This window comes from Thamnophis sirtalis, unplaced genomic scaffold, assembly GCF_051295495.1.
Source record: "Thamnophis sirtalis isolate CommonGarterSnake01/CBP01778 unplaced genomic scaffold, rThaSir2_p1.2 scaffold_7, whole genome shotgun sequence".
NCBI lineage: Eukaryota > Metazoa > Chordata > Lepidosauria > Squamata > Natricidae > Thamnophis > Thamnophis sirtalis.
In genome coordinates this window covers 11,420,944-11,437,091 of record NW_028261387.1, presented here as the reverse complement: position 1 = coordinate 11,437,091, position 16,148 = coordinate 11,420,944, and the positions used below count along the sequence as shown (strand labels likewise).

The 16,148-nt window shown below is 37.6% G+C and overlaps 1 protein-coding gene across 1 annotated transcript in view; it reads left to right on the top strand.

Moving 5' to 3' along the window:
- The window catches only part of BTBD8 (BTB domain containing 8), a 48,050-nt gene extending 35,677 nt beyond the window's left edge, over window positions 1-12,373 (top strand). The window contains exons 13-18 of the mRNA XM_087719317.1: window positions 1,803-1,864; window positions 3,687-4,314; window positions 5,541-5,631; window positions 5,995-6,131; window positions 7,689-9,959; window positions 11,327-12,373. Of these exons, the coding sequence (XP_087575443.1) occupies window positions 1,803-1,864; window positions 3,687-4,314; window positions 5,541-5,631; window positions 5,995-6,131; window positions 7,689-9,959; window positions 11,327-11,796 (3,659 nt within the window). The 3' untranslated portion in view covers window positions 11,797-12,373. The remainder of the gene's footprint in view (window positions 1-1,802; window positions 1,865-3,686; window positions 4,315-5,540; window positions 5,632-5,994; window positions 6,132-7,688; window positions 9,960-11,326) is intronic.
- Window positions 12,374-16,148: the final 3,775 nt, after the last annotated feature.

Genomic DNA, 16,148 nt, shown 5'->3' with positions numbered 1-16,148 from the left:
AAAATAAAAAAGCCACCCCAGGTGCCATTTTCAGCCTCATGCCATCCCTTAGGAAATCAGAGGTTCGCTGCAGGGTGGGAATGCAGCTGACTCTTACAGGTTTTATATTCATAAAATATATAAATAATAGTTGCAGGCAACGATAAATAGGTTGGTAGAACTGTATGCTTTGTAGAATTATTTGGGATAGATAAAAATAGGATTTTGGCAAAGGATGTTATATGTACAGTATATTCCTCAGTCTGCATTTTTCTAGTATAGGTTATGTAAGATGTTGCATTGCAGAAATTTAATATGTGTAATATCTGTGGAGATTCTCACAGTTCATCCAAGTCATGGTTGTCTTAAAAGGTGCCTTTTTTTTGTTGAAAAGGCAACTGGACTTCTTCTTTGAGAAAGAAGAAAACATTTCACTTCTCATCCAAGAAGCTTCATCAGTTCTGATCAGTTCTGATTTTGGGTGCCTTCTCAGAGAGTTTCAATCAATTTCCATCTGAAAATTTCATATACTGACTGTCTGAAGACTGGACTTGCTTACTAACAGTATTTCATTTTCAGTTATGCTTAAAAGCATAGATAATTTTATTGCATATTACTGTATCAATATAAGAGGAAAGCCTTCTTTTTTTAAATTAAAAACATGAGATCAGTTGGCAACATGCAATCAACTTTGTATGTGGAAAGAGCAGGGGGTGTACATTATTTAAAGATGTATAAATCAAAAGAATGATTATTGTGGTTGGTTGCACAATAAGCCAAATGTTTAGACTGGCATTTTTATCCACCTGTTCAATCCTCCCCAAAACCTTGGGATAGGCAGAATTTATTTGATGGTTTTAGCAGTATTATTGCAGGATATAAGTTGTTCCAAATAAAGCTGCCTTTTGCAATTGACTGATGATGATTTTGTCAATGTTGATGGTGTTCAAGTGATGTTCCAGATGTTTTGGAATAGCACCCAAAGCACCTACTACTATTGATACTCTTCTCTTTGTTTTATTTTACTAGTCGTTCTACTTCTATTTTGTCATTATTTTTCTATTTTGTGATTTTCTCCCGTTCTTTCTCTTCTATTCTGCTGTTTCCATGCACTTCGATGTCCACTAACTAGGATTTTTTCTTTCTTATAAACTTATAATTATCCATTATTGTTTGTCGTACAACCGGCCAGATATTTAAATTGGATTTGACATTTTTATCTACCCATTAAGTCATTCCCAAGAACCTAGGGTAGGCATTTGGTGGTGTTTATTATTCCCATTGTTGTAATCTCCAGGTTTGGGATGACTTGTTTCTTATTAATTTGCACTTTAAAAAGTGTATGTGTCCTTCTTCTGCTGAAGAAGAAAATTCTTAAAGCTTTGGTTTCCTCCATCACTTTTCTCTAAATATATCCTTAAAAAAAGATGTCCTTTAGTAGAAATACACCGAAGGGAGGAGTAGAGGGATAGAAGAAAGAGGGGTAGAGATGGTGGGAGAGAGGATGGGAGGGAGGGTGAGAAGGAAGGGAGGGAGTGTACTGGGAGAGGGGAGTCGTAGAGGGGGAGGGGAAGTAGGGTAGAGGGGAAGGATGGAGGGAAGATGGAAAGTTGGAGGGGGGGCGAAAGAAAGGGTGTATGGAGGGTCGAAGAGGTATATTGGGTTTCTATTTTGGGGGGTATTGTTGACAAGAGGAATGGCTGTGTTTATTGTTTATTGTTATATGGCCCCGGTTATGCACAGTATATATGTGACTGTACGAAATGAAAATGGAAAATAAAAACACATTTACAAAAAAAAATATATGTCCTTTTCTTATGCAGCTGCTGTTGACAAAGGAGATGACAGAAGACCTACCAATAAGCCCATATTCAGTAGTTCTCAGGTAAAAAAAAAACTTCAAATTTTACAAGATATTCACATTTCTGTACGTAAACATTTGTATATGTTTTTCAAACATGATGTGTGATTATTTGGGAAGTTGAACATGGCTTTGAGGCGGATATAATTATTGTGTAACTTTAACAAGCAAATATCTATCTGTTGACTTCCATGCTCAGAGAAATATTTCATTGCATCATGTTGAGATTCAACCTCACAATATATCAGATAGCAGAAATTTATTGCATACTCTCTTGCTGCATCTCCAGACTACTGCTGAGTAACTCTCAGCCGTACTCTCAGTTGCAGAGTAAATGGTATGATAGCTAGTAAATGGAGCTTATTCCCTTCATTCATGCCATTACTTACCTGTGATGTCATCCATCTTTTGAGAGATATTCTTGCAAGGGAATCGAACTCAATATATGCATGAAGAGAGAGGGGAAAATATACCGAGCTATGTAGTTGATTACATTTGTTAATCATTTAACTTAGAACAGAAATATTTGGTAAATTTAGACATTTAGACATTTATTAAGATTTATAGGCCGTCCTTCTCCCTGAGGGGACTCAGGGCGGCTTACAACCACAGGGAAGGGGGTGCAGTAATAAAAGACAAACAGTGAGTAAACTAAATAATTAATAAAACACAACTTGCATTCAACAGTCAACACTCGGGCGGGTAATTTAGGAACTTATCCCCAGGCCTGCTGGGAGAGCCAGGTCTTAAGGGCCGTGCGGAAGGTCTGGATGGTGGTGAGGGTACGGATCTCAACGGGGAGATCGTTCCACAGGGTCGGAGCTGCAACAGAAAAGGCTCTCCTCCGTGTAGTCGCCAGTTGACATTGACTGGCAGATGGAATCCGGAGGAGGCCCAGTCTGTGCGATCTAATCGGTCGAAGGGAGGTAATCGGCAGAAGGCGGTCTCTCAAGTACCCAGATCCACTACCATGGAGTGCTTTAAAGGTGGTCATCAATACCCTGAAGCGCACCCGGAGATCGACAGGTAGCCAGTGCAGCTCGCGGAGGATGGGTGTAATGTGGGCGAATCGCGGTGCGCCCACTATCACTCGCGCGGCTGCATTCTGGACTAACTGCAGTCGCCGGATGCACTTCAAGGGCAACCCCATGTAGAGCGTAAATGAGGGTGACCTAAAGCTGGTGCTTTATTTTGTGGAGGGGGGGGATTCTACCTGTTCCTTTCAAAAACATTCATCTTGACAGTGCACTAGTATCCCTTCAGTAGTTTTTTGCATTTTAGACATGGAATTATTGTATAGTTTCTTCTAACAGGGATGGCGACTTTGTGTCTTCCAAATAATTTTGAACAGCATCTCGCGTAATCTTTAATCATTAGCCGGGCTAACTGGAACTGCTGGAATATGTAATTCAACAGCATCCAGAGGACCTCATGTTCTTCCTTTTGAACATAGGAGGCAGAAGAAGAGAAATATGTTTCAACATTGAAAAGAGACTCCAGACTTAAATACGGAATTCTTGATATGGATTTACTTTCCGTTTATGAACCAGTTCTCTACTGAGAACTCTAATGGAAAGACTGATTAGTTGTGTTCTTGTAGTCAAAGTTTATTTTAAAATAGGGCTGAATGAATTTTTATACATATGTTATAATATGTAGTATTATATATTGTAATTTTTTGCAAAATAACTCATTGCGTATTAAATACAGAATTTTTCAAAAAATAAGAATATACTGTGATTATGATTCATGCTGAAATGTGTAAATGGTTTTTTTATGGCAAGTAACAGTGATCCTCCCAGACTTTGGATCATTTATTATATTTTTCTCCTCCCTTCTCCTTCAGTTAAGCCGATGCTTTGGTGGTTCTTGTGCTCTAAAACAGACTGCTTGGGAAGCAAGTAAAAAGGAAAACCCTTGTGGTGATCCCTCTGCTAATCAGGATAAAATGAAATCTGATGCATTAGGAGCATCTGGACAGACCTCAGCTACCAATCGGAATAGCAATAATAAAGCTTTGAAGCATGATGATTTAAAGGGGAAAGACAGCAAAAAAGCAGTTTGTAAGCTGATGAAGGAATCCAAAATAGGAGAGAAAATGCCTTCACCGAAGGCTAGAGCTGTTATAAAGCCCAAAGTTGAAAATAATGGAAATGCTAAGAATGAAACACTGTTGGCCAAACAAGATTCTGACCGGCCCTTACCTTCTAGCGGGCACAAAAATGCAGGAAGCAGCAAAATGTCAAAAAACCAAGAAGGTAAAACGACAGGTGCCCGCCCCAAAGTATTTGCAGGAATCTCAAATGTACAAATTAAAGCAAAACCTGTGAAGAAATCAGTTGGAAAGGAATCTCCTTCTCTCGTGAGCACAGATACTCTAAGCAAATCAAACAGTTCAAGTCCAGATCTGCGGATGTCCATTGAAAAAGATGACTCCAAAGAGGAAAAAGGAGATGAGAGCAAAAAGCAATCAGGTAGAGTCCCTTTTAATTTGCTGCAGCGCTACACTGAAATTATTTTCTTTTCTTATTCCTCTATGACAGTGATGGTGAAACCTTTTTGGCTCCTGTGCCAAAAGTGGGGGGAGCACAGGGGGGTTATGTGCAGGCATGCCATACCCGTAATGCTATGTGAGGGGGACACACACCCAACGCTCATGCCCGCACGACCAGCAAACACCCTGCCCCCACCGCATTTGGCACGGGTTTTTTGCCCTCCCCAGGCTCCAGAGGCTTTCTAGGAGCCTGTGGAGGGTGAAAACAGCCTCCCCCCAACCCGGATGCCCTCCGGAGGCCTCAGGACCTTCCCTGAAGGCTCTGGAGGGCAAAAAACAGACCTACGGAGAACCCAGAAGTTCGGGAATGATGACTTCCGGTTTGTCCATAGGGCCAATTTTCGACTTCCGGAGCCTTCAGGAAAGCCTCCTGAAGGCCCCTGAAGGCTCCGGAGGGTGAAAATGGCCCTATGGCCAAACCGGAAGTCTGTTCCTGAACTTCCGGTTTGCACATAGGGCCGGTTTTTCATGCTCCGGAGGCTTAAAGGAAGTATCTGGAGGGCGAAAAACGGCCTCAAAAGAAGGGTGAAGTCAGTTGGCCAGTGCGTGCATGGGCTCTGGCCAGCTGACAGGGCAGTGCCTTGCTTGCCCTAACAAATGGCTCCATGTGCCACCTGTGGCACGCATGCCATAGGTTCGCCATCTCGGCTCTATGAAGAAGTTGTAATTATCGCATTTTTTTATGTTTAATTCACAAGTAAAAAAGAAAAATGGCAATGGTAAATATAGATGGCCTCTTAGGAAATACAGACAGATTGGAAGCTGCATGAACATACTTTTGATTAGTGTTAAAATATATTTTTCTTGTTATATCAATCAAATGAATAATATGAGGATTTTTAAAAAAATCTTAATCATTATTAGATATTATTAAATAGGAATAACTTCAATGCTAGAAGGATTTTTGGATAATCAGTGTTTGTAACATGAATAAGAAAAGGTTTAAAGCTTGTTTATACACATTTATACAAGATGTATATGGTCCTCCATAGTCCCATATCTTGACATGAACGACAGTTTATTAAGTAAATAAGAATGTACACATGCAAATACTTTTGCGCGCACGCACACACATGCTAAAATACGTACACTTTTAGCAAATGCTCATTGCTTCCTGAATTCTTTTTTTTATTATTTATTATGTAGCTTTGAAAACAAAATTTGGTACGAAGATGACTAATGGAGCCCTTTCCAAAAAACACGTTAATGAGCTCGAGGCTAATAGTCCAACGAACAGGTACGTTATTTGTTTTTCATGTGCTTTTAAATCCCTACTGAAAATAAATCGCATCAAGTTTACCTAGTAGAAACATGTGTTTAATTCCAAATTTTCTGTTTCAGTCATGTTTAAACTAAAAAAATAATAATAACTCCCTTTACATATAGCCAGAGCACAAAATCAATGGCTGTATGGATCCTCTCTTTAAATGCAGATTTATGAACTCCTTTCTCATTTATAATTTTAAAATATAAAGGGTGCTGAGCTCTCTCAAAATTTAGTCAGCCATTTGGTTAGGGACTATAGTTTGACGATAATCAGAAGGCCAAAATTTCCCAGTCTTTAAACTTGCAAATAAAACAAAGTGTCTGATAATTTCAGTGTTACAAAGAAATGTACTGGGAAAGGCAACAATGAACACATACCACAAGCAGTTGTGAAGAAAAGGGCAAATGAAGCTGGCAGTTCTGTACCTCAGCAGAAGACAAAGAATATAGCTAATGCTACAAAAAATCAAGGTAAATTTAAGTTGACTATGATTTGACTATGTTTTCTATTTTGGAAGTTTTGTTCACAATGGTCTAACAACTGAATGGACAATGTTATGTATATTTTGTGTGCGTAAACTTCTTAGTTAAGAATTAAGGGGATCCATTCCAAGATAGCAGGCTGTTGTATTGGGTTCCACCACAAAACCGCAGTAGACTAAAGCGCGCTCGACGAAAGCGCGTACCTGACATCATCACAGTGCGACGAAAACATCACGCTGTGAGCGGTAAAGTTAAAATTAACGCGAAAACCTTACCCTAACCTCCCCAAACCTAACCCTAAACCTAACCCTTAACCTAACCCTAACCCTTAACCTAACGCTAAACCTAACGCTAACCCTTAACCTAACCCTAACCCTAACGCTTAACGTAACCCTAAACCTAACCCTAACCTTTAACCTAAACCTAAACCTAACCCTTACCTTTACGTGAATCGGCTTGCTTTAAAAGCGCTGCTTAAAGCGCCCTTTTTTCTCCGCGGTCATATTTGTCACACTGCTGACGACGTCAGGTACGTGCTTTAATCGGGCGCGCTTTAGTGGACCGCGGTTTTGTCGTGCCACGGTTGTATTGGAACCTACTAAAAAAGTTAGGGAGATTGTGAATATGTGGCACAATGGATATTCTTTAAAAATTAGCAATGTGATTCCATGACAACTGCATTCTATGCAGTAAAGCATAATAATTATGGATACATCATAGTCGTATATTCTCAAGTCTGTAAGAATGTACATTTCACTACATAGGAGGCTAAGTGCACAACCAATAAATAAGAGAAAATTGTAACAAAACCTATTCATGTAAAAATAATTATGTATATTTACATATTTTTTTTAAAAAATGTATTTTAATGTGACAACTGTACTACTTGAATTATTAATTTAATTTCAAACATCTGTTCAGTGGTTTGGTTTCTTACAAGATTATTTGGGAATCATCAAAATGCTGGGCCAAAGCAAATTCCATTTTTTTCTCTCTTGGATCCCCAAGGAGTTTGCTCCCAATATCCTACTGCCTTAAATGCATTCTACTCTTCATAGTCCCTAAAATGCCATTGCTGGTCATCTCATGGTGCGAGATGATTTAGCCCATTGCTATAGACATCATCTGGCATACTTTACCTTCTCATATCCATCCTCTCTGTCTTTTTTCTTACAAACTCACTGATAAAAAGAAACCATTGAAACAATAGCTTTTAGCTCTGGTGGCTTCTCAACTGGAATCTTTATATTAGGATTTATAAAGCAGAATGTATGTATACCTCAAAAAAGATAATTCTTAATCATGCTTGTATTTTGGCCCAGTGCCTGCTAATTCTTTTGAATATGAAATATTGATTTGCTTTGTCTGTTTGAACATCCTTTTTTCCTGGTCTTTGTCTCTTTTCCCCCTTTTTGAAGGAGGAACATAAAATATTACTGTTTTTGTCAGCTGATAATTTATTGGTTCTTTTGATATATGGGGTTGTCTTAATAATAAACTTTGATGAATGGAATGTAACGTAAGTCTAACATGTTGCCTTTTTAGGTCTACAGGGAGATTTGTCAAATCCACTTAAGGCTGCTCTTTCTCCAAAACAGAATGAAGAGAATGGTATGACACAAGATATGACATTAACTTCCCTGAAGAAAAAAGCTAAATCTTCACAAGCAACCTCAGTTAAATCTACTGCAAAAACAGTAACCACCAAAACCCAAACTCATTCAAAGAAAACTGAAATGACAAACAATAAGGAACAAAAACAGAAAACAGTTAGTGTTCTAAAACTTCCATCAGGCCAGAAACCTCCCAGAAGTGAATCATTACTTCCAAAGAACATACATGGAGAAGAGCAAAAGAATTCAGATCTTAAACTTGAACACCCTAGTTTGGAAGATCAACCATGTGGCGATCCTAAATTCAATCCAGAGGACAAAAATGATAGTGAAACATCTTTACCTGAATTACAAAGGCAGAATACACCTATTTTGGGGGGAAATATTCCCCTTGAAGAAATGGCCTGCAAGAGAGATTTGGGACCTTGCATGTCAGAGCGGAACATGTCAATGAAGCATGATGAGGCAGCCGAACAAATTCATAAAAATGAGGATGATAAATCTCCCATAAATAAAAAGATGGAGCAATGTACCCTTGAATTGCATCCTATTCAATGTCGGGAGAGTGTTGCACGTGGAAACATTAACCAAAATGCTACACATTTGACTTTAAATGAAATGGAAAAATGCAAAACACTTCCGGAGTCTGTGGCTTGCCAGAATTCCTTAGAAACTTTAAGGAAAAATGAGAGCCATTTGGTACAAGGAAAATCAGTTGTCTCTTTTGATACCTTGGAAGCCGAAAAGGATATTAGCCAGGTGAATGGCTCATCCGATGGTTCAAACTCTGAACAGGAAGAGAAAAAATCCTCTACTTTAAAAACCTTTTTGATAGATTCTGAAAGTGCGGATGAACTGTCTGATAAGTCTGCCTTGACTGATTCGCAGTTGGCTACAGTGGAATCAGAGCCTGCTTCAAAATCTTACGTAGAGCAAGCGGCAGAAAAATGCTCGTCGAAAGATACTGACACTACAGAAACTCCAGAAAGTCATGAAAATTCAGAAGCTCCTTTTACCGATCAATGGAATATAAGTTCCAGCAGACTTGATCCAAAAGAAAGTCCTGAGTCAGATACTGGCAGTGCAACAACATCATCGGATGATATAAAGCCAAGATCCGAAGATTATGACGCGGGAGGATCTCAGGATGATGAGGGATCAAATGAAAGGGGAATTTCAAAATGCAGCACCATGCTATGCCATGATTTCCTTGGCAGAAGCAGTAGTGATACAAGTACACCTGAAGAACTAAAAATGTATGATACAAGCCTAAGAATAGAAGTAAAAATGAAAAAAGAAAACTCTGAACTCTTTCGGGTAATATCAACAAGTGATGAGGAAATCCCTAGAAAAAAGCCTGAAACAACATGGTTGCGTCAGGGTGGCGAAAGACCAAGTAGATCCAGTGGTGGTAATACTAATTTTGCCACCACACAATTTCCTCAAGAAGCTGATCAGGTCTCCTCTTCGGCGGATGAGACCGAGGAGGAAAAGTCTGAAAATGAAAATGCTGCGGACAAAATGCCTCCACCGGAAGTTCCTGTTCAGCAGTTCCATGGGATAGTGAATCTAGCATTTGATGATGCGACGGAAAATGATATTGAAAGTCAAGAATTCTCCGCCACTAAAAATTTTAAGCGCTCCGTACTACTGTCGGTGGATGAATGTGAAGAACTGGGATCTGATGATGGCGTAGAGGTTCATACTCCTCTGCAATGTACTCTGGATGCGGCGACGCCTTCTGATGTGTTTGACAGCGTTTCCCACGAGCCTCACAGCAAAACGTTCTATTCAAGATACTCACTGGACATTGAGGATGGGTTCCTGGATTGCAAAGGAGATGACAAAAATGAAAAGCCCTTTGTAGATCCTCAGGACAGTGATCAAACACTAAAAGATACTCTAGTTACTTCGGCTACAGAGCAAACATGCATGGAGAGAGCTGAGAAAATAGGGGACGGCCAACTTTCCGCAGAAGTCAAGTGTGAAGGAAGTAATGGCTTTCAGTGCAATAAACTTTTAGACAATGATACGAAAACCCAAGGAAGACCTTGTCACTTGGATCTTCATCAACGTGATAATACTGACTTACAGAACAGCTCTACAAAACCTGTTGATCCTTATAAGACTCACTTCCTGGCTCAGGAAGATACCATGAAAGAGTCAGCATCCCCTGAATACACTGACACTGCTTTACTTGCAGGTAATGTACAGAAATAAAAATAAAAAAAAGTTAAATTCCTTGAAATATTAAGTGTTAATGGAATATTAGAGTTTATTGCTGGGACTGAGTTTCAATTCTAGTAAATCCCTTGGGGATTTTATGCAGACACCTATACAATTCATATTCTGAATAGTCAAGAATATGTTGTAGCTTGCAGTTCCGGTGGGTAGTTGGTAATGTGATCTTGGATAAAATAAAGAGGAGGCTGCGGTTCTATTCTTGAGCCTATTTTTTTTTCCAAAAGGACATTAGCAGCTCATCTATCCATTTGTTTGAAAAACTATGATTCCTAAATATACTTACATATATATATATATAATCTATTAAAGTGGGATGTGCAATAAATTTGTTAATTTAAAGTGTTCCGCATTGTTAAGCTGAATAGATATATTGATTACTACAGTTTCTGTTTTGCACAAAGTTGGGGATTAGTCTTGTACTGTTGTTTTAACATGGACTTCAGAGGAAACTAGTCTTCGACCTGAAATACTTTCAGGATATTCTTAAAATTATGCTAGCTAGGAGAACAGTTTTTAAGAAAGAGAAAGACTATGCTTTAGAAACCAACAAATATATCTAAATGTACTACGCTTGCTTCATATAGTTAGCTAACTTCTTGTCTAGTTTTTTCTGTTTCTTGAAACAGGAATTCAGCTCAATATCCCAATACACAAAGTGCACCTGAATGTGGTTTTTTTTTTTTACATTTCCGTGTATCAAAGCATTTAAAACAATTTGTGTTCTGAATGATAAAACTGATCAAGTTGTAACTCTTCTTTTTGTTTGCTTGCTTGTTCTTGCTTGCAGCTCTCCTTTGCATGTACAGTATACTACTTTTAAGTATAAGCTTATGGGAGCAGGGGAAATATTTGTTTTTGTCACCTTTGAAGATGACTTGGCTGAAGTCATTGTTCTCGGTGAACATGTCTTCCTTCTCTTTACTTTCTCCTTTCCTTTTGTTCCACTTTCCTCTTTATACTCTACTTCTTCCTATTTTAAGTTGCAGCTTCAGTGGTTTAGAAATCCATGTGCATTAAATGTTGGTTTACACGACTTACCTCTTTCTGTATTAGAATTTTTTCTAATTCTGAAGGTACAGTATATTGTTAATTGCCAATGGTAACTTTATGTATAAGCCATATTTTGTTTCATTAACTTTTCTTAAAATACGTAACTTAAAAGTTACAATCTTTTGTGAACTTTGTATGCAATTACATTTTCTTCTTATTTCTTATTGGTTTGTAATTGTCCTCCTGCACTGAATTAAGTAACCTGTACAGAAGCGCTACAAAGAAAGTGAAAACTTGTACAATTTTTACAATGTGTAGTATTATGAATTATTTCAGGAGACATAGATGATTGTGACAGATTGACACAAACCTGCATGTATGAGCATCGGCTTCCAAAAACCCTTTCTCCAATATACGAGATGGATGTTGGAGAAGCTTTTGAGCAGAGCATGGAGTCTGAAGTGAATTTTCTAGATATGGATTTTGAAGACCACCAGTTTGCCGAACAGGACTGGACTCTTCTCAGGCAATTGCTATCTGACCAGGAATCAAACTTGGACATCAAAAATTCTGTTCCCGAAGACCTTAACTTAGCACAGTATCTCATCAACCAAACACTATTTCTGGCGCGAGACACTTCACAACCTCAGGGTAAAGCACAGTTTGACACTTTCAGTAAGTGGACTGAATTAATATCTCCACTGGATGATTCTTCAGCAAGTATCACCGTGGCAAGTTTTTCTTCAGAAGATTGTTCTTCCCCACATGGGGAGTGGACAATTCTTGAACTGGAAACCCATCATTAAGGTATCTGTTTGATACAGGACTCCTCTCTTTTTCTCTCCCTCCCTCTGCAAGTAAATATTTTGCAATATTTCCATATGATAACTATTATATTGGTCAAGCATGAACAATCCAATTCTAAATAAAAATTTATTTGCAGGTAAAATCATTTAAGTGGATGTTTCTAAAAAGCATTTGCAGCCATTTTTGGTTTTTCTTGATATCTTAGGAAGAATTCTGTGTGGGACAAACTCTTGGCTTAGTGTATTCTTACTTAGCACTTAGTCATACCTTCCTGGATGCTCAATAAATTAAAATAGGAATGCAAAAAAAAAAGTCGTGCTACCAATTTTTTCTTGTATCATTCTGCATTTAGTAGCTTCAAATAAGAAATTCACAGTGATTATGTCAAGATGTGTGCCAACGGTATTTTAAATCCTAGACATGTACCTATTTATGTTTGAATTTGCAGGAAAGTTTTGATGCAACTGTTTATGAATTTATTTATAAGTAGCAGCATGTAGATTTGTTTTCTCTGACTTGTTTTTGTATCTTTTTTTTGTTCGGAAAACTTTCAATAAATTTTTAAATTGCTTAAAAATAAGGCTACACATAGCTATTATTGGAATGTATGATATGTATTTTATAGAAAAAACATGTAGTGTTAAAAGAGCATACAGTAATTAACAATTCCTCTTTTTGGAGAAAATGAAGGTGACTGGCAATTATCAAACAGGACGCATGTATGTCTCTCTTGAACTACAGTTGATAACTTTGCTACAGGAAATTGATTTGAGCAAGTGCAGGAACAAAGCAATATGGCTACCATATTTTTATGGTTAAAAAACTTCGTAGAGACTTCTTTTGGAATATCACTGAGGATGAAACTTGCAATCCAGCTTACTTACGGCAAGATGTATGCTTGGTGCCATATAGCTGTATTCTCCCCTTAGTGTGGAAAATTGTTTATTTCTTTTACAATATGTTGAATGCTTCCTGGGTCCACCGGTTTCCTCCCTTTCTATGGAACTACTAGGCTTCCCTATGTTGTTATAATGAAAGTATTGTAAACTACAGTATCCCAACAGTGTGCTTTTGAAGGAAATTGTAGAGAGCTCTGTTGGTGATCTTCATTGTGGTATTTGACATAGTAATTGTATCACAAGTGAATATTAATGCCCAAAATGATATTTATAAACAACTCTGCTTTTCATATCTTGGATGCATACATTTTTAAGTTCAACTGTACTTTAAAAAAATACAGGAGCCAAATTTGGAACACTACAGACTAATTGAATGTTTATTACGGGAGGAAATGAGATCTAGATAGATAATGAAACAATCGTACAGGTTTTAGATACTGTTTTTTTAAGATTAGGATAACTTAAGGCTTTGGTCCATTTTTTTTGAAGTATTCTTAACTTGTTCCAACAGCACCATATAATCCATTAGAATCCTTGTCCCTGATGGTCAGCTTTTTTACAGGCATTGTTTTATTGCTTCCTTCTACAGATGAGCACAGTTTAAGTTTGATAGGTTCTTTTTTTCATCAATGCCAACTAATATTTTGAGTCTTTAGAGATGAAAATTCTATTTTCACTGGTTTCTGGGGTCAGGAGTGGAATTGTGTAGGTGTGTAGTTGCATTGTTCGCAAATTGTTATGATGATACCATACCACATTCGTACTGCTATTCTCAGAGGATGGCTCATAGATTTATACTGAAGGGAACAAAAAATGTTTCTCTGCCGCTTGCTCAGTTATATTGAAGCAAGTTTTTGAAGTGAGCTTAGATGATAATGCTTTATAAATAGTGGATTATGCTTGTGACATACATATAAACCCATAAATATCCCATTGGTCTCCACTTCATGTACTGTACAGCAAGGTACATAATTAAATTCTGTAAGTCAACACTCCACTCCTTTCCACTTAGAAAATTCCACAAAGATATGAGAATTCTACTACCACTCAGCTATAAAAGTTGCTGGCAATTCATATAGCCTCATCTAACTCACTGAACCTAAATCTTGACTATTCCCACTTCAAATCATAAAAGGAGTTTGAGATGATTGAATCTCAGATGATTGAATATGTTTTTTTCCCCACATTTTCATCCGCTACAAATAATTGTAGCACAGGGATTAATGCCTTGAGCTCTAGGATATTAAAAACAAGGTTATTTTTCTAAACCCTTCAGTTTTGTTTTCCCCAATCTGTACTATCCAGATAGTTTGGACTAGATTTCCACAAATTTCATGTCAGAGAAATCTGATTTATGTGTTCCTAGACAACTCAACATTTTTACACAACTGATACGGTTATAATAAATCCAAAAAAGCTCCTTGTGTGTAGTGGAAACTAATTAAAGATAAGATATTATAGCATGGTTATAATCTTATATTGATAATGAGATAGAATGTGTGAAGTATTTCCAATACACAGTTCCAATGTTATAAACATTGAGTATTGTTATTTGAAAAGTCTGCTCTGAAATTATTGCAGGAGATGTAAGATATGCTAAGCCAGTATTAATAAGCAAGCAGTAATAATTGCTTATTGATACAGATATCAACACCCAGGGGGAAAAGATTTAGAAACTTAAATGTGTCAACCTTGCCAATTGAATAAATGTTTAAAATTACAGAATTAATTTACAATCAATAAAAATCTGTATAATTTCTTTTTTTAATATTTTTTTTTAATTTTTAATTTAAAACAAATACATTATCCTTCTTTACATGCTATAGAAAGTGTATCAGTTGGTTACAAAAAAAACTTCCATGCATCTCTTCCACAGTCAACAAACATAGTTCATATTAACTTAAGTATTTTATCTCAAATATTTATACATGTCACCATCATTATATCTCCATTTTCATTTGACTATAATTGTTTAAACGACCTTCATCATAAAATATACCAAAGTTAAATACATAACCACATATTGGCCTTTCAATTACTATTTCTAAAATCCTCCACTAACACTAAATCCTTATGTCCAGTTCTAGCTAAACATCCATAATATTTAATAACAAAGTTTTCTAATCCTCCTTTCCAAATCACTGTTTAAAGTTTACATCCAGTTTCCTTATGTTATACCCATATATATATATATCTGGGTGTGTATCCCATGATTCATATTTGGATAACAGACAACTGACTCACATTTATGAGGGTTGCAGTGTCCTGGGGTCATGTTTTGCATCCTTCTGGCAGGCAAAGTCAATGGAAAAACAGATTCACTTAACCGTGTTACTAATTTAAGAGCTGCTGTGATTCACTTAACAAATGTGACAAGAAAAGTGGTAAACCGGGGCAAAACTCAAGAAATTTCTCACTTAGCAACATAAATTTTGGGCTGAATTGTGGTCGTAAGATGAGGACTTCTTGTATCATGTCTTTAAAAAAAGGCAGAGTTTTCTTTATCTTTACAATTCTGCCTATTGATGATCCAGAGTTTGGTAGTTAAATTTTCATACCTGTACAATAGTATTTTAACTCTATCAGAAAGTACTTCTTTGTACCCAAAGCCATTGCTTCTTTTGTGTCTTGAGAGTCAGTAACTGAGGCAAGAACAGTAAACAGCAACAGTTTATTAACAGAACTGTCAACAGGCAAAAAGCGAGCAAAACCCCGTCTGACAGCTATTTATACTTGTAGCTGTCAGATGGGAACCAATGGAATGTCCTTATTTGTCCCGCCGGCCGCTAGGCGCATTTTGGCCGATCAGAGGCGCTTCACACAGCGCCATCTGCTGGCCAGGCTGGGCAGAACACAACAGCTTCCATTAACACAGGTTCGCATTTGGTAATCTTTGTTAAAATATTGCAAACAACGCCAATCCTCCATTTTTTTTCTGAGAGATCGTTATTATTGCCCTTGGGTTAGTCCAGGCCAAAACTGGGTGGTTCGTTTCATCTGGCGTGAATTAGTTAGCCAATAATCAGACAGAGATGAGTGGGAACATATTAAGAACTTTCTTTCTATACAGAAGTCAAGAACTAATGTTTGGGATTAGAGCAGAGGTGGGTTCCTACCAGTTTGCACCAGTTCGGTAGAACCGGTTCGTCAAATCTACCACAGGCCACACCTACAGAAGAGGTTCCAAAATTTTTTGAAACCCACCACTCACACACACAAACACACACACAGACACACACAGAGAAAGAGAAAGAAAGGAAGAAAGAAAAAAAGAAGAAAGAAAGAAAAAGAGAGAGATGAAAGAAAAAAAGGAAAAAGGAACAGAGAGACAAAAGGAAGGAGAGAGAGAGAAAGAAAGAAAGAAAACACATGGCCGGCAAGCCACTCCCACCAGGTCACATGGCCAGCAAGCCACTCCCGCAAAGGAGGCCACACCCACAGAATAGATTCGA